The sequence below is a fragment of the Miscanthus floridulus genome, chromosome 2 (assembly GCF_019320115.1).
Source record: "Miscanthus floridulus cultivar M001 chromosome 2, ASM1932011v1, whole genome shotgun sequence".
Taxonomy (NCBI): domain Eukaryota; kingdom Viridiplantae; phylum Streptophyta; class Magnoliopsida; order Poales; family Poaceae; genus Miscanthus; species Miscanthus floridulus.
The window spans coordinates 37,685,679-37,710,341 of record NC_089581.1 but is presented as its reverse complement, the minus strand read 5'-3'; the positions used below and the strand labels follow the sequence as shown (position 1 = coordinate 37,710,341).

The following is a 24,663-nucleotide window of genomic DNA, read 5'->3' as shown; positions in this document are numbered from 1 at the left end:
CGGTAGTTGTTGTGCTCAATTACTTTGGATGAAGGCTACTTTGAGTGACTTTGGAATCAAGTTCAAGCAAGTGCCATTGTTATGTGACAATGAAAGTGCCGTAAAGCTCACCAACAACCTGGTTCAACACTCAAGAACAAAGCATATAGATATCCGTCATCATTTCATAAGAGATCATCAACAAAAAGGGGACATTTGCATAGAGAGTGTGGGCACCAAAGATCAACTTGCCGACATATTCACCAAGCCACTTGATGAGAAGAGGTTTTGCAAGCTAAGGAATGAATTGAATATACTTGACTTCTCCAATATGTGTTGATGCACCCCCATTATATGACATGCCTCTCCTTCGAGCAATCCAAGGTAAAAGTTGATTGGCATGGCATACATCCTTGCTAAGGACATGATTAGTGCATCTAGACATATTTCACATTTGAATAGGCTCATTCATGAAAATCAAATGAATTTGATGCTTGTATGGTACCACTATTGCTTGTATGCTTGAAATAATCTAGTGGTAGCATATGACATGTTTGTGGGCTTGTAAACCTAGTGTTTGATTTAGAAAATGAGCTATAAGTGTTTAACTCAACATGGTACAAGATAACCCTTATTTGGAGGTGTGAAGAAGCTTGTCCTTGGATCAAACCGAGTTAAATATCTTTTGCAAGTAATCTAGATTGAACCAAATTGGGAAAATGATCCTCATTTCACATGGTTTCACCCCCAACATATCTATAATTTGAGGCCACTTTTTGTGCAAATTGTTGACATTAATAATCCTACCCTATATATACTTTAAGCCTTTGTGGTCATTGATGACAAAGGGGGAGAAATAGTATACAAAGATAGTGAAACAAAGGGGGAGAGATAATATATGACAAAAATCAATTAAAATTTTGAGCATACAAATAGGGGGAGCAAGCTCATAAACTTGTATGGTGCATTTGAATGAACATTACATATGTTTGCTTGCATGGCATGAGCTTTAATTTTAAATATCCATGCTTGTGTGGTGTATGCTAGTTGTAGGTTTGAATGTTGAAATGAAAAACTAGCATGCATAGGCTAAGTAACTAGACTTATGTTCATTCTACGGAAACAGACCCTTGCATGTAATGTTGATCTCACGGGGTATTCTAGTTCTTGTATATGTCTAGTTACTAATGGTGCTAAAGATGATATATTGGTGCACTTCGATTGGTATCACGCTTCAAAGGTCTATCTCTTATACCTTAGCATCATTTGGTAGAAATTGACTCCTATATTTCCTATCTAATCGTATGTGCAAAGCTTCAATCCAAACTCTTAGCACATATGTAGGGGGAGCAATTGCTATCATATGGAGTTCATAAAACTTGCCCATATCCTTGACACATGGTAAATATGCTTGGACAAGCAACATGAATTCAAATGAACTTTAATTCATATCTTTGTATAAGGGTTGTCATCAATTATCAAAAAGGGGGAGATTGAAAGCTCTAGTTTGGTTTTGGTTAATTGATGAAACCCTAAGTGCTAACCTAGTTTATCAAGATGATTATGAGATAGGTAGCACTACTCCAAGTGATGAAGCAATGGCGAAGATCATGACAATGGTGATGGCATGGTGATGGTAAAATGCTTAAACTTGGAAAAGAAGAAAGAGAAAAACAAAAGGCTCAAGGCAAAGGTATAAAATATAGGAGCCATTTTGTTTTGGTGATCAAGACACTTAGTGAGTGTGATCACATTTAGGATTGATAGCCGTACTATTAAGAGGGGTGAAACTCGTATCGGAATGCGGTTATCAAAGTGCCACTAGATGCTCTAACTCATTGCATATGCATTTAGGATCTAGTGGAGTGCTACACCCTTGAAAATGTTTGTGAAAATACGCTAACACATGTGCACAAGGTGATACACTTGGTGGTTAGCACATTTGATCAAGGGTGGTGAAGTTTAGGTGCAAGGGCAAGAAACTCCATCGGCGGAGTGTCCGCCCGTAGAGTGCGGACAGTCCGACGGTACCACCGGCACCCTAGATAGAAAAATTGGAGGTCACTGTGAGTGACCGGATGCTGATCTTGGGTGGACCAGCGCGTCCGGTCAGGTGTGGCAGAGAGATCGCCAGTTTCGGAGTTGCACCGGACGCTGGACCTGAGATGCACCGGACGCTGGTTTCTGCGTCCGGTCAAACTGACATAGCAACACAGTGACTAGGGTTTAGCACCGGACGATGGTCTGTGTCCGATCAAGGTGGACCGGACGCGTCCGATCGAAGAAAACCAGATTTGGACCCTTTCTGTAAACGATCGGACGCTGGTGGTTCAGGGTCCGGTCAGTTTTGCCGGAGCATCCAGTCAGTTAATAGCCGTTGTGATCTGGCGGCTCAAGTTTAACTCAGAATGACACGTGGCTTACATCTGTGGACCGGACGCTGTGTCCAGAGTCCGGTCAGTATGACCAGAGTGTCCGGTTAGAGCGCGTTTTACCCAGTGAAGGGGTACAACGGCTCTATTTCGTGGGGGCTTCTATTTAAGCCCCATGGCCGGCTCAAGCTTACTCTCTTGCACATTTTCATTGACATAGCAACCTTGTGAGCTTAGCCAAAGTCCTCCCACTCATCTCCATCATTGATTCATCATCTTTGTGAGATTGGGAGAGAATCCAAGTGTATTGCTTGAGTGATTGCATCTAGAGGCACTTGGTATTCGTGTTGCGCTGCGGATTTCGCTTGTTACTCTTGGTGGTTGCCACCACCTAGACGGCTCGGTGCAGCGGTGGAGGATCGGCACGAGTTGGTGATTGTTCGTGGCCATCTCCGGTGATTGTGAGGGGAGTTGTACCTTCCCCGGCGGAGCGACGAAAGGTAACTCTAGTAAATTGCTCGTGTCATTGAGTTACCTCACTTGTGGGTCGGTTCTTGCAGTGTCCTATCGTGTGGACGAGGTTTGTGAAACACCTCTTAGCCGCCGAACCACTAAGTGTTGGTCGACACAATGGGGACGTGGCGTGTTGGCAAGCACGTGAACCTCGGAAGAAAATCGATTATCTCTTGTCTTTGGCATTCTCCCGGTGATTGGCTATATATTCATCTTATGATTGGTTCATCCCCTACACGTTGGTATAATCACCCTACTCACTTATTTACATTCTTGCAAACTAGTTGATACAAGCTCTTTAGTGTAATTAGAATTGAGAGCTTGCTTTATTATTTACATTCATCTAGTTGAGCTCTTTAGAGTAGCAAGGTTGAGAGCTCTTAGTGAGTAATTATATAGTAAGTTTGTGTGCCTAAGTAATCATTGTAACTAGAATTGTTGGATAGGTGGCTTGCAACCCTTGTAGAGCTAGAGCAAGTTTACATTACGCTATTTGTCATACTAATCAAATTGCTCTAGTTGATTTGTAGATTTTTAAATAGACTATTCACCCCCCTCTAGCCATATTAGATTCTTTCACCGGGCCAATTGGTGGAGATCAATCTAACAATCTATGGGTGTTCGGCTGGTACAGAAAAGTACTGTATTTCAGTTGGTTTTGGCTAATTCAATAGTGTTATATGAGAAAGAATAAACTGAAACAAGCTGCAAGTCGAGACTAGACAAGCTGAATAGGCCGAGATACTTCTAGAATTCTCTCTCTTCTCAGAAACAAACAAGATAACCTCCTATCTGCTTTTCTTACAAGCAAGATGGTCCGATATACTTTAGAATGCTTTACTAAAGTGTTAATAAATTAAATTCTAGAGGACCGTTGTATATACTTGTATGTGTTGAAGAACGGCCCCTAGCTAGGTCCATTGAACTTGGCGCACTCCCAAGAGAGAGCGCCATCGACATGGTACAAAACGGAACATGCAAACTGTTGCTGTGCTCCGTCCAAATGCAAAAGATGAATAAAGTGTCAAACCCTTTGCGAATTGCGACGCCATTTGTCGAGCCATCTTCGAACATCGACCTATCAACGGCTAAGAAATGAGGATCCTAGGATGCAGAACCAGGTCTCCCTACTGCAGGTCTGCAGGCTGCAGCACAGTCCAGAAAGAGACGGTCCTAGGCACATAGGGCACATGTGCCGTTGTCTCACAAGCCATATCTGTGTTGTGTAGTCCGTCTGATGTCCAGCAACGAAGACCCTCATTTGGATCTGACTAATTTTCAGTATATTCATCAATTTTCCTCTTTTTTTTCCAACGGTGGCAAGCTTATAGTATTTTCCAATGGGATCTGTCCAATTTTCTGCTTGAATTGATATTGACGTGTAGTATATACTTGTTTTGGCGTGCCCGTGCCGGCCGCTTCAGTTCCTAGCTTAGTCGCTGGCTGGTGGCTGCTACCATGATTTGTATGGTGCTCAAGGCTTTGCGTCTCAATCCAATTTGCCCGTTGACAAACCATCGTCTCAAGAAAATTCTAATCACATGCCCAACGTCATGTTGGTATGAAACATGTTTCACTGCACAACCTCAAAGACGTTTGTAACGAGAGATGGCCTTCTTATAAATAAAAAATAAACAGAGAGAGAGAGAGATGCTGGTCTAAGCCTAACCAAATGCTCTCTTAAGTTATCAGAGAAATTCTCAACCAACGCATTACAGAGCGTCAGAGCGTGATTTGTGGACGCGATCTTAATAAATCGCTTACCGGTCACCTCTCCCCATGCGGACGGGATCTACAGAGTACATACAGAGCGTAGTTTGTGGACGCATGGAGGCTATCAGGTCTGTTGTCCAATAGGAAGCACCAGTGCGACACCGCTGCATAGAACTTTTTTCCATTGTTCAACCTATATTTGTTTCCTGCTGTAACAGTATAGCAGCCTGCACCGCAATCGCCTAAGAAGAAGAGTTGTAGATAGAGCACTGCAATTCTAGAGGGGGGGGGGGGGGGGGGGGGGGGGGGGGGCTATTGGATCCCTTTATTTTGGAGGATTTGAAATTGACTTACTAGATTATGCTATTTGGCTTGTAATTTGATATTCCATAACTTTCTCAAGCTCACGAATAAGTCTATCTCATATTCATATGGTGACAGATGGAAATTGATTCTATAGAATACTATGCAATAATTCTACTCTCCAACTTATAGCACACTCTTCAACTCACTTCCCTATAATAGAAATACAACATATAAGTATGTCCTTTATATGCCTAACAATAGATATACAAATACTCCCTCCGTCCCCCTTTATTCGTCGCTTGGGAACGACGCCTGTGAGGGAATCACGCAAACCGAGCGACAGACATAACGGGACAAAGGGAGTATATTCCATATACAACTATATTAGCTTAATTAATCTATGTCTAAATTATAATTATTAGAATGAATTTAATTCCAAGGATCGAAACGGACCAACGTAGTTTTGTTCTTTTTGTTGATTGTCGTTGCTGCAAAAGTCTTGGCCTCATTATTGTGGCAAAGACTTAACCTATACTACTAATAGAAATATATAGTGAAACGTTTTTCAAGTCATTTGACTTTTCCATCCAAGCTAATTGATCCACAAAGGAATGATAGCAATGCAACCTGGGCCGTGTGGCAGCCACCAACTTCTCAGTCTGCCGTTTTCTTGGCCTTGGCCGCCCTTTTTTTATCAAAGTTGTTGAACTTCACGTGCCCCATGCATCTTCTTCTTCAAGTTGTAGCCTCTAGCTGTGAAGATTCTCGTTCAAGTTGCAGCCTGTCTTAAGAGATTCTTGTTCTTCCTCCACCCGCAGTGTCACTTCGCGTGGAAACTTGAAACAGGACAGCAGCCTCCTCCAGATGCAGACAATTGATTAGTTAGGCTGTGCTTAGTTGGAGGAAAAGTTGGAATCTGGGTACTGTAGCACTTTCGTTTTTATTTGACAAATAGTGTTCAATCATGGACTAATTAGACTCAAAACGTTTGTCTCGCGATTTCCAACCAAACTGTGTAATTAGTTTTTTTTTCGTCTACATTTATTGCTCCATGCACGTATCGCAAGATTCGATGTGACAGGTACTGTAGCACTTTTTTGGAACTATTTTTGGAACTGAACACGGGCTTAATATGAAAAATCCAGTTTGACTACACGTTTTGTTACAGAGCCCAGTAATGAATGCTACAAGTGGCTAAACGACTAGAGGTATTAATAATATTCAGTTAAGTATGTATATGAGTATTAATTAGTTACAGAAAAACTGATTAGCTTGTCCATATTTAAAAATGAGGTATCTTAGGTATTACGAGTACTAATATGTCATACATAATTATTGTTAAGTGTATTTACCAATAATAATTAGCTGTGTACCTTCCCAAGATGGTAGAGGCTAGAAACCTTGTTCTATTATCTAAAAAATTACCAATGATAATTTATATCTAAAGAGGCAACTTACATAGTTATTGCCACAAGGTATTAAAATTATTTAAAATAAATTGTTAGTTTCCCCCTAGTATGTGATTCGTTAAGGAACCATGCATGTGGCACACAATATATATGTTTCCTTTTAGTTAGTTTAATATATGAACCAGAAGCACATATATATAGGAATATGGGTATAGATGAAGATTTAATAGGGATTATTTTAGTTTATTTTTTAATAAAATGGAGGTGGATATTTAGAGAGAAAAAAAGGTCATCACATAACTATTATTGTATTAGCTTCTTTCAAGTTGCTCGCCGGATGTTTTTTTATTTTACACATTATTTTAAATAAAATAGGATCTATTTTGTTTCTAGCGGTGGTCAAGATTAACGTGTTGCTCAAAAGGAGTTCATTTTCCCATCTCATTCCACTTCATCCAATCAACAAAACCACACTCCAATCTGCCATTGGTCTACCAAGCATGGAGGAGGAAATTGGGAGATTGTGACCGGGTTGACCGTAGTACCAACCATTCTGTCCGCGTCATTGACCGACGGCTAGAACAATCGCAAAGCCTCCTCCGAACACTTGGTACGTGAAGAACCGGTGGTGCATCATCTGAGCCGAGCGCTACTAACGGTGCATCTTTACAAGTTACTTACTAGCTATAATACGTCTTGCTTTGTTAGCTTGTTCCATTCCATCCGCGGTCCACGGACGAACAGTTGCTAACAGTAACAGCTAGCCATCTGAGGTGTAGAAAACGGCAGTTCATCATCATCTTTGGTCTCGATCGAAAGCCGTCGTCAGCGTGGTCGTGCATGCGTGCAAAGCTTTTGCACGAGTCGACAAAGACCTGCTCTCCAATCCAATGCAACTTTTTCTTTGCGCAGCCAGCAGCATCTAAATGTCTTCTCTTACAACAAAACAACATCAATCGGCTTATCACTTATCAGTCAAAGAAATCGTCTGGCGTCACCTTTCCTTTCCTTCTCTCTATGTAAACGCTGTGCCGTGCCCATCACCCAACTACACGGTGCCAGTGCCATTATACTGCTGCTACGACGAGGTAACTGCGCGGTGCGTTGCGTTCTGTCACAAGAGGCGCGCGCGCACGCACCACATATACATGGCGAAGATGCTGTGGAGAATGCAGCAGGCGGCACCGAGCAAGCAGGGCTCGGCGTCCTCGCCGGTCCGCGCTGGCGGCGACGGGGCGGCGATGCCGAGAGGTACGTGCCCATGCGGCTCGCTGGCGACGGCGGCGAGGAGGACGAGCATGAGACTGTCCTGGTGCCGGTGGCGCTGCTCAGGGAGCCCCGCATGGTGGAGCTGCTGGAGATGGCCGAGCGGCAGTACGGGTACGGCCAGCCCGGCGTGCTGCGGATCCCCTGCGACGCCCGGCGCTTCGAGCAGCTCATGGGTCTGGAGTGCATGGCCAGGTAGACAGACGGATAGGGGTAACCTACAGGGGTGTGTGGTAGTAGTTCTAAAATTTGTCATGTAGTACAAATGCGTGCACCTCAGACGACTAAGAAGAATTACTGTTCATCGACTGTGATTACCCTGTAATAGGCCTTGCAGATGATGCCTGCAACCATTGGCTTAGCAAATTAAAGCCATTTGTGTTGCTGCTTTAACTTTGGTGCTGTTTGGTTCGGGGCTTTTGGTTTGTAATCGGTTCCCAACGCCAATTGATCCCCTAGCTATGTGTTTGATTGGACTAAGTCATGTTCCCTTAAACTTACCAGTCAGGCTTATCAGTCATGGTTCAATGTTTTTCTCTCACAATAAATCAATGAATAGTACTTTTCAGCCTGTCTTATCTTATCGGGCTGCCGTAACCGATCACGTCAGGCAAATATCAGCCCATGCTCATACAATCTCTTTACCACTCACCATCCGGCGTTAGTCTGAAATGAGGTAGATGGTAAGTGTTACACAGTTACAGTCTGTAACACTTCATTACAGTACGGGTCCCTAAAAAAAAGTGATACAGTACGGAGCGCCGGATTAGATTTATTTATACGAAAAAAAGCGTGTAAAAAAATTGGATTCTGGGCTAGGCCAAACTTCCCGAGTGTGCCAACGCGGGCTTTTTGTTCTCGACGACTCGCTGGGCCAAGTTGGAGACGGGACGCCCAACTTGCGCCTCATATACGCGGGCCGGCCGGCCTTCTGCTATGCGCCGCAGCAGGCCAAGGGGAATGCCCGGCCTCGGCTCGACCAACCTGGCCTATGGGCAAGCGTTTCTTCCGCCTGGGCTCCCAGATCGTCGACCAGCAATTCGCCGCCCAGCGAAGAAGCTGGGGGGCCTGTCGCTCAAAACGCCCGTAGCCGGCCAGTTCGTCCAGGAATACTGAAATGTTACAAGGACTAGGAGTACGTACGCCCGTGCTGCGGCGTGTTTAAGGCCCGCTCAGCCGGCACACGAACAGCACGAACGATTGCGCAATCAAGGCGAGCACGGGGGGTACGGTCCCGCTCGGATCGTATCTGCAGGCATGCTCGTACGACGTGAACAAACGGTAATACCTGCCTCTGCCTGCCGGACCTCCAATAACATCATGCGCGGCGCGGCGGCCTGCGCATGCTGCGCGCAATAACGCCCCCCCGCTGCGGCAGAAAACGGCAGCCGGCCGGCAGGGCTCGCCCGCCTCTCTTTCCGCGACCACGGACACCCATCGCCATCGCGCCATTAAACTCGCATTCACGCCGGTCACAGGCCGGAGGAGAGTACTCCGTACTCCTACTACTCTGCTCCGGCGACGTGCCGCAGGGGAGGGGCTCATCAAGGCGGCTGCAGCTGCGGCCGCGACGTCAACTCCCTGCCCTGGCATTAAACGGCCGGCCGCAGGAGACGACGCGGAACGCCGAGCACTTGGCCCCGCCCACATCATCACCCGCTGCTGCGACCGACGGCGACTACGCGATGCGCGTGCAATCAATGCGAGGCGCGCATGGACGGCGGCGACCGGCGAAGGCACATCCAAACTTGCAATCTGCAAACGTCACCACCACCAACGGGCTCGAGCTCGAAACTGATGAACATGCTTGATCGAGAAATAGGAGCTTGGAGCTTTGATCAATTGTGGTGCTAGTAGAATTGATTGGTTCTACAGGAGCAGGAACAGAAGCAGTATCATCATCATTCATGTTCTATGGGGTGTCTGATCCGCCATAAATTTCCTGACAGAACCGAGAGGGAGGGGAGGGCATGCATTTCTGTTTCAGTTAAACGGAATCCGGACCCAAAAATGGCGCATCCCCGATGTAACCTAATCCAACTCGGTCCGTGGATCTGGATCGTCACATTACACGGGCCTAATTTACGACGTACGTACGGTAGGAGACGGCAGCCGATCCATCTAGCAAGGCCACGCCATGGCTACACAACAAGCTAGGTGCCGAGGTAGCCGACGTTGAGGTCGATCCGCGGCTTCTTGCTGACGGCCGGCGCCGGCGCCGGCGGGGCCGGGACGTGGGACTCGCACCGCGGGCACCGCGGGTCGCTCCGGGAGATGAGCACGTACAGGAAGCACCTGGGGCACGCCGCGGCCACCATCCCTCCGCCGCCGCCGGCGGAGGGCGAGTCGCAGCCGTCGCCCTGCTCCACGCCGCCGCCGCTGCTGTCGCCGCCGCGGCGCTTCACGGAGGACGTGGTGACGGACGACGACGACGGGGACGCGCCCGCGCCGCTGTGCTGCTGCTGGTGGTGGCCGTGGTGCGGGTGGGGGGACTGCTGCTGCTTGCCGCGCTCGAACCGCTCCAGCGCCGTCTTCACCTTCTCGATCGTGCACACGCTGTGGTACGTCGTCGTGGCGCCGCCCGCGGAGGCCGAGGGGGCGCCCGCCGCGTTCGGCGAGGGCGCGGCCGCCGGGGCCGTCGTCACCGCGCAGGGCTTCGTGGCGGCGGCGGCGACCGGGAACAGGTTGAGGTCCCTTGGCGTTGCCGGGCACGCGTGCTTCTGCTGGGACACCCACCCGGGCTGCACGTGGCCACACAAAAGCATTAGCTTCGTTTCTCAGATATACGAATATAAGCTAATGCAGCTACTGATGCTGGTATTTCTTCTAAACAAGTCTACTAATAAATAAAGCACAAAAGGACAGCATGTGCAAGTACAGGAAATTTTTTTCGTATAGTAAATTTTAATTCGGGGAACTCTAGTCGTCGCGTATACTGGTTTAGTGGGAATGTTCAAATGATTCTGGTAGAGCAACTGTTTCATATATGAAATTGAGAGTTTCAGAGAGGCTCTAATTCTAATCACAAGGGAATGGAATTTGGACTTGAAGAACAAATGACTTTTAAAATCAAATTAGGATACCACTTGGAACTCTCTTGGAGGCCTCGGACTAGACTTCTCTAATCTCCACGTTGGGGAAAGCGAGGATTTTTCCCCCGAAAAAAAACTTAAGAACGCCAAGGCCAAGGTGCGGTCTTTCAATTCAATCAAACATCTGTTGCTACTAATTTGAAAATTCAACCGCGCAAGCAGGGCTGATCCGAAGCCCGAAGGCAAGAACAGAGGCGGAAGCAGAGGAAGAGAGAGAGAGAGGCTTTCAAAATTCAAGCACGCAAGCACAGCACGGGGCCGAGGGGCTCACCACGGCGTCATTCCTGGTGGACGCGTCCCTGGCGTCGTCGGAGCCGGCGCACCCGCCGAGGAAGTCCCTGGTGACGAGCTCCGCCGCCCTCCCGCCGCTGGCTCCCCGCGCCATGAACCCTAGCGCTTCGGCCGCCATCTCTCTTCTCGTTCCTTCTACCGCAGCATGCAGCGACGGCCGATTGCGCCTTGGCGGTAGGCCGGTAGCAGCTGTCCACGAACGAACGCCGCTGAGGCAGCCCAGCTCAGGCTCAAGCTCAAGCGCGCGCAGGCAGAGAGGCCAGGGGAAGGAGGACGCACTTGCTGCTAGCGCTCGCGCAGGAGGAGGGTGTGAGCGGGGCGGCCGGCTAGCGGAGCAGAAGCAAAGCCCGAGACGAGGAGGGAGGAGGGAATGAGTGGAGTGATAAAAAGGGTCGGGGTTTGGAGGCATCAGACACGTATGGGCGCGGCATTAATTAAGGTGTTGGAAAGGAGAGGCATGAGGACAAGATGTGCAATGAATGCGAGCGGGGTATAGGCCGTGGAGGGGCGCGTTGGTGGCAGATGGCGCCCGCTGTGTCTGTGTGACGGGGATGGACCAGCCTACGCCACTCACTGCTGCGGCTGCTGTCTCTGCCTACCCCCGCCTAGTACTCTCACACAGTACGGTGCAGTATCATCTCCTTCTACATTCTCCTCGGCTCGTCGTGTACGCGTAGCATGAGCGGCGCCGGGAGGAGGTGCCGTATGGAACTGGTCGTACCGTACAGCGCCACACTAGCACGACTTGCGGGTGGCGTGGGGATCACGCGGGACCCACGCCCCGAGATCTTCTTTGGGATCGGTAAAGAATTGACAAACTAAAAAATTGAATGAGACCAGAGGTGTTAGGCCTTTAGTTCACGAAATTTTTTGAAAAACGGTACGGTCGCACTTTCGTTGTTATTTGGTAATTAGTGTTCAATCATAGTCTAATTAGACTTAAAAGATTCGTCTCGTGAATTTCATCTAAACCGTGTAATTAGTTTTATTTTTTATTTATATTTAATGCTTCATACATATGTCCAAAAATTCGATGTGACAGAGAATCTTGAAAAATTTTACAAAATGAAGTGCAACTAAACAGCACCTTAGAGTTCCCCATCGCCGGGTCCCTGCCGCCGCCAGCAATGCCCAGATCCAGCTGTGGGCGGTTCCTCGCCGGCGCCGGCCAATTCGGCTCCATCCCCCCACCTCCTTCCCTATCGCCGGGTCCCTCCACCGTCACGGGCTCCCTCCGTCCTGCCTGCCGCCTCCCCGGCCGGGTCCAGCCAAACGCTCAGCTCATATTCTAAGTACTGTGGCTTATCTCGTAATCGTGAACTGAATCAATCAGGACCTAAAGTTGATGTGAACCACGTCCCAACGTGTCAACCACATTCCAAACTAGGAGTACGCACTAGCTGCATAGCGTTGAACTGCCTTTGCTCCTTTAATTGGACCCAAACTAAAGCGGAAACCTAATTTACTTAAGAGAAAATGCACCAGAGATTCATGAACGTTTGAGGGTGTCATATAGGTCTATTTTTGGATCATAAGTTTTTTAAGTGATTCACCACATTTCATACCCTTCGTTTTAAGTTTATATTTGTAATAAACCCCCTATAATTATTGTTCTTTCACAGGCTTACCCTTCATGTCTTCCGGTTTTCACAGGATACCGAACGCACGGAAACCTCCGGGGCAATGGCCGCCTCCTGCCCTTCTTCCTTCTCTTGCTTCCTGCTGCCGATTTCACGGCGGTGCAGGGCCAAGGGCAGCAGCAGCAGCCTGGACCTGGAGGGGCATACTACTCGCAGAGCTTCAGCCCGTCAGCCGCGCGCTCGCGGCGGCAGCAGCGTGGGCTCGATGCGGCGGTGCTGGAGTTCTTCCCGACCATGGCGTACGCCGACGTGAAGGCGCACAAGGCCGGCAAGGGCACGCTCGAGTGCGCCGTCTGCCTCAGCGAGTTCTACGACGACGAGACGCTGCGCCTGCTGCCCAAGTGCTCCCACGTCTTCCACCCGGACTACATCGACACGTGGCTCGCCTCGCACGTCACCTGCCTCGTCTGCCGCGACAACCTCGTCCCGAACGCCAACGCCCCGCCGGTCGACGACGCCCCTGAGCTGCAGGCGACTCCCGCGCAGGAGCTGCCGTCGACCACGTCCGCGCCGGCGGCTACTGCTGCTGCGGTGCCAGCGGTGGTCATTTTTGGACGGACCTCCGCTCCCTCCCGGCCGTTCCAAGTGGATACAGGAGCTCGAACACAGGTCTGGTGGTCCGCTTCCGAGAACGCCTCCATGGATGAAAGTGTTAGAAGGTCAGCGGGATGAGCGCGCGCATGGCGAGCGGCTGTGCTGAACATGCGCGCTAACTGAACTACGTCTGAAAATAGAAAACGGAAAACTATCCTACTATTTACAATCCGGCAGAAGGCTTATCTTCACAGGAAGGTGGGAGCGGGAGGAGGGTGATGACAACTGGGCCCACGCGCGAGAGATAAGGACTCGCCGCCGTTGTGCAGCAGCGTGCCTCGGACCACCGTGCCGAACGCGCCGCGGCCCAGCACGCAGCCTGGCAGTCGGCAGCGCTCGTGCCCGTGCCCAGCACGGCGTACGGCGTGTCCGGCCACGACATGTTCTGCACCGTGGCCATGGTCGTCGCACCAGAACCGTCCGCCGCGCAGCTGCCGGCGCCCAAGGTCTTGGTGAACCTGTCCGAGCGCGGCGTTGGCAGCGTCGATGAAGCCTAACCCCGGCGGGCACCGGCAGTCAGGCCGAGGATGGGTACTGCAGCTCTGATTCGCCATGGGCGGAATCCCTCGACGAGCCGCAGGCGGTGAAGGGGCGAACACGGAGTCGCTTCGCGCCAGGGCCAGGCTGAACAAGCGTGAGCGCGACCTCCCCGCCTCGCATCTCACGCAGCCACGCGTGCCTGCACAGCTGTCTCGCTCACGGCCTCTTGCGGACTCAGTCCTTCCGTGAGCCGTCGTCGCCGCTCGCTCGCGACTGCAGTGTCGGTGTCCGTGAGCGGGAGAGCCGACCGCGTCGTGCTCCTGGCCGATCCTGCCCCTTTGCATGTGAAGGGAAGGGTAAACTTGCGAAAGAAAAATAAATATAGGAGGATTTCTACCTATATAAACATAAAATAAAGAGATATGGACACGTGCACTCTAGACTAAAAATACAAAGTGAATGGTCATATACGACACTTCTGAAAAAGTTAATGGACCTGACATATCTTACTCTTTATTTAATAAACGGCTGACCCCAGCGCGATCAATATCGGTGCATCAAACAAAAAACAGGCGGCGCGGGCCTGCTGCCGGCGGCGACGAGTTTAACGAGGCGAGCGAGCCCGCGGGCGCCGGGTGGGCCAGTTGCCATTATCGGATCGCTTCGGCGGTCGCACACGCACGCACTGCTGGGCGCAGGGGCAACTCATAAAGGCGAGGGCCGGTACGTGGCCGGCGGCGGTGGGTGGTGGCGTGGACGAGATGGGTAGTCACGGACTCTAGGCTAGTCGGGTGAATTTGGAAATTTGGGTTACGGTATCATTTTCGTTTTTATTTGACAAATAGTGTTTAATCATAGACTAATTAGGTTTAAAACGTTCGTCTCGTAATTTTTAACCAAACTATGTAATTGGTTTTTTTTTCATCTACATTTAATGCTCTATAAGATTCGATGTGATGGGTACTGTAGCATTTTTTTTTTTTTTGGAATTTGAGGTCCCGACTAAACACGCGCAAAACAGGCACAGCCGGCAGCGGCGTTAATTCGGCTATGGGGCCCCCTCCGGGCGGGCCAGACTTGTCATCAATTGGGCCAGGACGCCGGAGGCACTTGCGTTTCCGCAAAGCAATCATGCGATCTGTCTACGTAAAAAAAAATGCATTCATGCGTGGCGGCTGGCTGCTGAGGTCAGATCATTGCTAGGTGGGCCTGGGCCCTGGGAGTGGCAGCAGCTCGTTTCGGTTCGGGGAGGGTGGGAAATCGAGCGGGCGGCGCGCATCGAGGGCTATCCTTTCCAGGTCAGTATCGGTACCTGTGGGGTGGGACGGTCCTTCAATCAGGTAGGCTAGCAATAGCATGCATCCTGGCTCAGTTTAGATGTCGAAAATTTTGGCAAAACGATACTGTAGCATTTTCGTTGTTATTTGAAAATTAGTGTCCAATCATAGTCTAATTAGGCTTAAAAGATTCGTCTCGTGGATTTCGTCTAAACTGTGTAATTAGTTTTATTTTTTATTTACATTTAATGCTTTATGCATGCGTCCAAAGATTCGATGTGACGGGGAATCTTGAAAAATTTGACGTTTTGGAGGGGAAATAAGGCCCCTGTATGGATTATCAGCGCGAGCAAGAGCCGAGAGGTGCAAGCTACCCAGGGCCAGTTTAGTTCCCAAAAAATTTGGCAAAATTTTCAAGATTCTTCGTCACATCGAATCTTTAGACGCATGCATGAAGCATTAAATATAAATAAAAAATAAAACTAATTACACAGTTTAGACGAAATCCACGAGACGGATCTTTTAAGCCTAATTAGACTATGAGTGGACACTAATTGCCAAATAACAACGAAAATGCTACAGTAGCCATTTTGCAAAATTTTTTGCATCTAAACAAGCCCCAATCAATGCAATGTGTCAACACTAGTGTGCGTAGTTGGATAGGAGGGGGAGGAGAGCAGCTTGGGGAGAAGGAAGAACAGCACGAGGGGGAAAATCACGGATGAGTGCCTGGGAGGATTCAGTGTTTACAAGTTTTTCGTTATTCCTCTCTTCTCCTCACTGATTACATATGGCTCGACGTCCTGTCTTGGGCCGAAGCTGGTTCCTCCACGAGCCGGCGCTCTCCTGGGCTCGACGGCTCGGGCAGCTCATCTTCTGCTGGCGCTTCTTCTGTTGTTGACGGCAGTAGTGCTGGAGAAGGGCTGCTGACAACTGGGTAGTCAGCAGTGGGCATAACTAGTTGCTAGGCCGTTACTGCCTTCTACGCCACGAAGAGTGACATTTTTTTTAATAAAGATAGATTAGCACACATGGCAAAAGAGTTTAGGATACTCCTAACATAAAACTACCGATAGCTCTCATAATGGCCCTGTTCGTTTGTTTTATAATCCGTACTTTTCAGCTTATTTTTTTAGCGGGAACAGTGTTTTCCTCTCACGATAAATCAGCCGGAACAGTGTTTCGGATGTTTTTTCAGCGAAGCGAACGAGCCTAATATTGATACTTTAATAGCAAGAGAGAGAGAGGAATAGGAGGAAATCATTTTCACCCTAAGAAACCAATTCGGCTCAACGTGTGACGAGGCAAGACATAGTGATTTGGTGTAGGGGATAGAGTCTGTTTCGTTTCTTCCACACCGTGGCATGCATCCGCACTCGGTTAGCCCTTCACCACTAGCCCTGCTTTGCGCATGTATGTGGTCGCTGCTCCCACGCTTGCACTCGCCGCCACGCACTCACAAGCCCCCCGGACGTTCGTGCTATCCGCCATTGCGCACTCGCCATCATGCACACACTCGCCAGGCATGTTTTGGGAGAAGGGCAAGGAAGAGGAAACGAGAGTGTTGTCGATTGAGAGACAAACTGGGGAAGAGAAAAGGAGAGTGCTGTTGATTGGTTAGATTTGGTTTAGGTTCCACCAAACAAATGTATGGGTTGGGTGTAGTTTATAGCAGTGACGAAGCCATGAAAAAATTATAGGTGCGGCGAGTTTTAACATGAAGATGAACGAAAAAGCTTATGGTCCAAATCACACCGTATTCACATACTACGATTGCACAAATTATAGAGAAAAACTAGACTCACAAATTATGATGAAAAGGTGGATGAACAACACAAGATATTACATCAAATTTGCAGAATAAATTAATAGTTCGCTCCTTCGCTACCTCACTCCCCTCCTCCTCCTTGCATTGCTACTTCGCTAGCTGCCTAGCTCCTGCTCCTCGGTGGCCAGTGGGCCACTCCTGGCGGTGGGCGGATGGCCGGACAGGCAGTGGGACACGCTGAAGCCTGGCGGCGGCCGAAGAGTGGGCTGGCGGGCTGGCGGTGGCCGGTCAGCGGGGTAGCTCCGTCGCTGGTTTATATTATATGAAAACTACAAGTTGGTTTTTGCTAGGTCTTGTTTTACACGTTGGATATGAAAACTACAAGTTGAATTTACATGTTCATCTCTGTTCAAGCTAGGTCTTGTTTGACTGCACTAGCTCCTCGCCTAGTCCGCCCGTGCTCACGCTCACCATTTGTCTCCATGGAGGCAAGGAGATAAGCGCGGAAGAGAGAGGACGATGCATGACTAAATAAAAAATTTAGTATGTGCCACACAAAAAATAAAATGTAATAATTACTCCCTCTGTTCCAAAAATAAAATAAAATGTTTTTTTCTCAATAAATCAAACAATTCTAAGTTTATAAAATACAATATCAATATTTGTATCCTCACATAAGTTTATTATAAAATATATTTTATAATTAATTTAGTAATATGGGTTATGTATATTAAATCAAATGATTTTATATAGATCGTTTAATTTTGGAAAGCGAAGTTTACAATTTTCTTTTTCGAGTGGAGGAGGAGTATAGTTTGTAGAGTCGAGACTGCGCTCGTGTAACCGAACCATTTCCACGACCCTGAAGCACTTGCGCCCTCGAGCCATGCATGAGGGTTCGTGACGCATGTACTGTACGTGTAGTCCTGGAGCCACGAGGGTTCGTAACGTGGATGCACGTGTATTAACGACCCCTTAGCCGTGGTACTTTGACTGCTGTCCGCCATGGCGTACCAAAGGGGTCCGCCCGGCCGTACGCCGTTGTCCAGGGTACCCAGAACAGCAGCGGTGCCGTGGGCGACCCTGTTAGTCTGATCGGTTCTACGACTTATAAGTCGACGGATGCTATTTTATTATGAGAGAAAAATACTACAGCATAACTAATAAGCATGGCTGATACGATCAAAAGTCGGTCGGCCTGCGTGCCATTTTTTTTTTAAGCCACGGCCATCCAACTCGCCATCACTACTTTAGCCGTCGCAAAAGGAAACCAGCCTCCAGCACAAGATCGCCATCCCTGTTGAGGCTGGTGTGGCTAAACTATCTTTCCGTATGTGAGGCTGACACCCAGGACCGTACTTGTTCAGGTTTGTGTTGCTCGTGAACTCCGTTCCTTTATCCTCCTTTCATAAATTGAAAAAGTTCACAATATCAAGCTCTTAAAATGTACCTTTTATTTTTGCTAATAAAATAAATGACAGAGAAGCCATTTTAATTCAATTTAACTCAAAATCTCTACAAATTGTAAATTAAAAAAAAAATCTGCAAAGTTGACTTCCATAAATGATTTGAACTTAAGAGTATCGATTTACGCAAAAACCAAGGAAAAATATATCAATTTATGTTAACTTGAATACCAACAAAATATACTATATCGATAGAGTATGGAGAACGAGATATTGTGCTGAAATATGGCCGGAGAGGAAATCTCATGGAATGGATAGCTAAATTGAGATATACACAGTGTTGAATTTAGAGTGTCCGCACCGCTAGACATGCTCTGATAGCGCAGTTTGCAGTAGGCGGAGCCGGATGTGTATTCATGTACATACATTCTGTAGTGTACGGGGTACACAGCCTTAGCTTATTTCGTGAAATCATTTACACTCCGTACTCCGGTTGGCCTACGACCTTACGTGACGTACCTCCGAGTACTCCGCACGCTACTCCAGCATCAAGGCGTTGTACTGGCGCTAATGTATGTAGGAGAGTATTCACAGCTTTAAGAATGCGATCACAAGTACAGATATCAAGCACGCACAGAGGTACTAAATGGTAAACACTAGAGAGTACTCGTAGCACTGCAGAGCAATAATCCCCACCCTGGTCCCGTCCCAATCACCACGGCATATGCCCGATAAGCCAAGTCTGAAAATACGGTTGATTGATTTATTATAAGAAAAAAATACTATTTATTGGTTGAAAAAGTACGGCGAACAGGGCGATAGCCCCCGGCGGGAAGAGCAGTATTACTCCATCCACCGGAAAGGAAATACGTAGTAATTCTAGCATGAAAATATTTCGTGCTTTACTCTAAACATAATACTCACATTTCCTTTGAATCTCGGCATCAATTTTATAGAAATTCAGTCAAGTTTAAGAGAATTTGATGTGACTGAGCACCTGTAGAATCTACTTGTGTGAGTCACAGTTAAGGAAGCTTGATCGGCGACGTCAATGATGGACGACGCCACGACGGACCACGAGACACAGCCACACAGGAGGACACGAGAGTCATCAACCTGCAGGCGCGTGGTTTGGGAGGTCATCGTTCAGGGACTACTCCTGTGCTAGGGTGCTGTGTGGCAACAGTGCAGCGATCAGTGATCCATCACTCCATCAGATCGACCCCTGCCCAGCTGCCCTTGAATGCATGGGCTCCCATCAGGAACAGGAAGGCATATTCAGGGGGTGTTTGGTTTCAGGGACTAATTTTTAGTCCCTGTCACATCGGATGTTTGGACACTAATTTGGAGTACTAAATATATTCTAATTACAAAACTAATTACACAGATGGAGACTAATTTACGAGACGAATCTATTAAGCCTAATTAATCCATCATTAGAGTATATTTACTGTAGCACCACATTGTCAAATCATGCACTAATTAGGTTTAATAGATTCGTCTCGCAAATTAGTCTCCATCTATGTAATTAGTTTTGTAATTAAAATATATTTAATACTCCAAATTAGTGTCCAAACATCTGATGTGACAGGGACTAAAAAATAGTCCCTGGAACCAAACACCTCCTCAAGGCTGGGGCATGTCCTGGCGACTGGCGTGCAGCAGGAGCAGCAGCTCGAGAGAGAGATCTCACGGAATCCATGGCCGATCATGTCCTGGCGACTGGCGTCCGTCCTCCAGCGATCTTTTTTTTCTTTTCCCTCTCTCTCTCTCTCTCCATCTCATCAGCGACAGCTATACGCTTTCTTTGACATGAGCAATCCGTAATTCTCGGAAAGATACCTGTCGCTCTAGCAAGCTCATTTATTCGTGCGACCATCGCAGCGACCATTAATTGCACTTGCGCACCCATTGAAGAAACGGTTTGTTTGCACATGAACCACTGCGCGGGCTGGCTTCGGTCTCGTTTCCGAAAGGAAAACACATTTCCAGGTACTGCCCTGCCCTGGAGTAGTACATGTGCTAACCCGTTCGCTTATTGATTTCAGCAGTCATAATATATTATTTTTTTCTCGTAACAAACCAACACTAGTCAGATTTATCAGCTCAGAAACCAACCAGCGAATAAGCTAGTGAAACCAGCACCCACCACCTTTCCATTACAAAATCATCCAGCTTGAGCCTGCACGTACGTACAAACTCTGGTCCGATCCCAGAAACGCGAGCTGCAATTCTCGTCGATCTCTCGATTACGGTGCTGCCTACTCGTAAATACGAGGGCGTACGGTATGTGCGGAACCGATCGCAGGCAAACGTCGTGAAGCCGACGCCGTGGTACTCGCTGCCCGTATCCGCCGGCCGGATACCGTTGTCCAGGCCGATGGCACCGCCGGCCGTGGCCCACAGCGCGGTGCCCGGACGTATGCCAAACAAGCATGCATGTCGTCGTCCTTTGCACGCACGCACAGTATGTCACAAGGACGTACGCTGAATTCCCATTCACCGCAGGCACCAGCTTGTCCGGCCGGCGTCGTTGTTGCAAGGGTCGGCCAGTAAGCAGCTCCATCTCCGCTGTCGTCTCCAACCTCGTTAGTGCTACTACTCCCACGCTGTAGGAGTATATTTGTATGCTCCCACCGGAGCCGGACAGGACGTGCGTGTTCTAAAGACTGTTGGCGGGTCGGTTTCTAGGCTGATAAATTCAGCTGGTGATGGTTTGTTGTGAGAGAAAATTACTGTTGGCTGATTGATAAGCCATGACTGAAACCAACATGTGAACAGCCTGTTAATCTTCGATCATATACGGTCATCATACTAGCTACACTACCTTTTTGTTACGGAAACAGTGGAGTTTGTTTGGTCTGGCTTAACAGCATACGGTAACCCCATCCAGATCGAGTGAACGGAACCAAAGATACTACCAGTACTCCTGCCTGTCGCTAGGGCTCGTTAATATCTGCGACCACACTAGGTACAGAATTAAACAAGCCTCATTGATTTCACACCGTTTAAAGACACGGCTTGGCTTCAATGCGCGAACCGACGTACAGAATTAAACACGCCTCATTGATTTCATTTCCGAGGAACTTAATGACCCAACAGTACGTCTCCAGGTCCTAGTACAAGGCAATGAATTGAAAATAGTACTACTACAGCTAGCTAGCTGGAGCATAGTTGTAGTACTAGTATACGGAGTACCGGCGTACAGGAGAGTAGTATACGTACTACGTACTTCGCTTACAATTACAGTAGTGTTTTGAGTACATGTACAGCTCATTCCAAATACGCTTATATATTTAGAGCCCGTTTGGCACGGCTCCACGACCACTGCACCGACCACTGTAAGAACACTGTAGCTCAAGGACGATTTTCTCTCCCATGATTTTCTTCTTTCACTGTAGCTCAGCTGTTCACGGAGCCGGTGGAGCCAAAATTTTTGGCTTTACCAGTGAAAGCCGCTGGCTGTGAGAGGGAGAGGGAAGGAGAGAGAAATCTGGCTTCCACTACAGTGATGAACAGTGGAATTGTAGGCGGGAGCTGGAGCCGTGCCAAACGGGCCCTTATTATGAGCTTCTCATCTAGGTGATTTTAACAGCCTGTTTATTTTGCTGTGGCTTATCGTAAACGATCGTAAATTTTCAGCCGGAACATTATTTTTCTCTCACACAAACCAACCAGCAGTACTTCTTCACAAACCAGCAACGATATGAACCAGCCAACCGAACAGACAGTTTATTCATGGGTACCTTGACTGTACATGTTTGTGCATGTAAGTAGTACTTTATATCTATTTTTGGGCTTACAAATCTCAAATGTTTCCAAAAGGCTTCTTTAGAAATTTCAGCTTTACTATATAAAAAAATGCACGAATACGTGTTAAGAGCTATATTGTGCAAACGTAGTTTATGGTGTATTCAATTCAATGATACTAATTTGGTACTATAAATCTTGGCAATTACTCTTTTCTATAAATTTAAATTCAGTTATTAACTTTAGAAACTATAACTTAAAACAACTCTAGAAAGTGGGTTATTCAGGAACGGAGGTTACTCTAATTCATTTTACTATGTTTGTCTGTACCACACTTCATATCCAGACACGATGAAATACGAGTTCCAAGAAAAAACAATATATTTATATAAGCAAAAAAAGTGAAGAAAAAAGAAAAAAGAAGAAGAGAGGACAAATAAATAGCTGGCCCATAGTCTCAAACTTTTGGAATAAGAAAGACTGATTCAAGGAGTCAAGATTTCATTCATACGCATACACTTGCACTCTTATAGCTTGTTTGTAGGCAGAATAGCTATTTTGGTCCCTCAACTATTTCTCGAGGCTTAGTTTCGTCCTTAAACTTTTAAAACGGCCGTTTTAGTCCTCAAACTCTACTTTTAGGCTCAATTTCATCCTAAAACTATGAAGATGATCATTTTAGTCCTCGAACTTTACATTTTAGGCTCAATTTTATTTATAAAATATCAAAGTATATTTTGTTCTTTAAACTTTTATTTTCAACACAACGTTGTCTACGTTCTACGTGGAACGCTGTACTGTTGCACCCCGTTACTCCAACACCACCAGCGATTGGAGAACCGGCTCTCAATCGTTGTTGTACTACCCGCATCAATGCGGCGTTCATTACCACGCAGATCAAAGATCATACTGTAGGTCTGATGAAGAACGCAGAGACAACACTGAAGGCGCAGCACCGCCCAACTCACCACAGTGTAGTACAGTATGGTGACGAAGGGCAGAGCATACTAGAGGAAGGGCACCCCATCGACGTCGTCAATGGCGCCATGACGGACAAGGAGATCGCGGGAGGGAGATGGGTGGGCCTGGGGCCATTAAATCCTTGTTGATTTTGGTGCGGTACTTGTTGCCGCGAACACCGACGACAGTCCTTGAATGATCACCGTTTGAGGCGCTCGCCACGGGCCACCCGATCACCCGACGTACATGCAGTACGTTTACAAAACTGTGGCGAGCTGTACGGATGCAGTAACTGAAAATTAAATATGTGCTTCAGTTCTCTGTGTAAAGCTTTGCAGCTGTTCGATTCAGAACCACGTCGAGAAGAAAGCCTTGGGATGGAGTTAATTAAACGAGAACTTGCCTTTTCTGAAAGGGCTAAGAGCATCTCCACTAGATTGATAATATTTAGTCCCTTTTCTCTATAACCAGCTATAAAGGGAATCCGGTAAAAATAAATAAATAGCCCCAGCGCAGATCCCCTTTCTCAATCTCTTTTCTCAAATTTTTTTCTCGATACCTCGAAATATCCCATCCATCCTCAAAGAAAAGAGAAGCAGCACGATTTTTTCTCAACCCCCTTTCTTTGCTCTTCTCTCGCTGACATCCGGGCCCATGGCAGGCACGCTTTGCTGCGCCGGGAAGCCTCCGCCGCCGTGCCGCGCACCGGCTAGGCCTCTGCCACCGCGCCGCGTGCCGACCAGGCCCGTGTCCCGTGGTGCGTGCCAGCCGGGCCTCCGCCCCCGCGTCCCGACGTTTGAGCGTTGCTGCTTCCAGACTTCTGAGTCGCGTGAGAGAAGACGGGAGAGAGAGAGAGGGAGAGCAGAAGGGAAGAAGATGGATTGTCAACTGACATGTGTGGCCCCACGTATATAGGGGATCAGTTTTTCTCAATTTTCGGTTTTATCAATCTCCTATACTAGGTTTTAGGGGATAGGGGAAAAGTGATGATACGGTAGAGATGCTCCAGCATAACATTGCTGTAACTCAAAAGCAGCATTCATCAGTACTACATCTACATTTATATTTATATTCAAAATAAATTATTATGTAACCACCTCTATTTACGATAATTTTATATACTAATTTACGATAGTTGGCTTACTATAACACACGGGGATATTTACCATAACGTTATAGTAAACCACTTAGTAAGGAGTTGCTATAATCTCGTAAATTAACATAGTAATTATCGTAACTCAAAGCGACTACAGAATAAGTTATTTTGTAGCCAGCTAATAGTAGTTATATATATATATATATGTATGTATGTATATATATATATATATATATATATATATATATATATATATATATATATATATATATATATATATATATATAGAGAGAGAGAGAGAGAGAGAGACCAATTTTTTTTTCGGTTCTTTTTTTGGAAAATATTCACAAATAGACTCCTGGTGGTTTGATTTTCGTTTATGGACCCTGACCTCGGCGCCATGGCTTTTGGCGCCGAGGAAACACGTCTCGGCGCCATGGCCAATGGCGCCGAGGTCTTGGCGAGGCATCGGATGTGGCGGTGACCTGGTGCCGTAGATCTTGGCGTCGAGCTCGGCGCCGTAGATCTTGGCGCCGAGCTATTACCCTATAGCTCTTGACGTTTGAAATGAAACAAGTATAATTGTTTCGAGGAATATGCAACAATGTCATTGTGGTTTAGTTGGTTAGGACACGCGTGACTTAGCTCAAAGGCCTAGGTTCGAACCCTAACGTAGAATCTTTTTTTGCTATATTTTTATAAGCAACGGAACACGTGTTGTATTTGAAACCGAAGCTTGTCGTAAGTAGTT

General features: G+C 47.4%; 2 protein-coding genes and 1 pseudogene across 2 annotated transcripts; 2 read left to right on the top strand and 1 right to left on the bottom strand.

The window, feature by feature from the left end:
• Positions 1-7,440: 7,440 nt before the first annotated feature.
• LOC136538492 (auxin-responsive protein SAUR72-like) lies at positions 7,441-7,887 on the top strand (annotated as a pseudogene).
• Positions 7,888-9,382: 1,495 nt separating this feature from the next.
• Positions 9,383-11,354, bottom strand: LOC136538491 (uncharacterized). The gene is made up of 2 exons (XM_066530449.1): positions 10,922-11,354; positions 9,383-10,299 (listed from the first exon to the last, which is right to left on the bottom strand). Exons 1-2 carry the CDS (start codon positions 11,348-11,350, stop codon positions 9,712-9,714), a joined length of 1,017 nt encoding a protein of 338 aa, XP_066386546.1. The 5' UTR covers positions 11,351-11,354; the 3' UTR covers positions 9,383-9,711.
• A 714-nt stretch (positions 11,355-12,068) lies between these two features.
• LOC136536360 (E3 ubiquitin-protein ligase Os03g0188200-like) lies at positions 12,069-13,889 on the top strand. The gene is made up of 2 exons (XM_066528682.1): positions 12,069-12,203; positions 12,564-13,889. Exons 1-2 carry the CDS (start codon positions 12,069-12,071, stop codon positions 13,251-13,253), a joined length of 825 nt encoding a protein of 274 aa, XP_066384779.1. The 3' UTR covers positions 13,254-13,889.
• Positions 13,890-24,663: the final 10,774 nt, after the last annotated feature.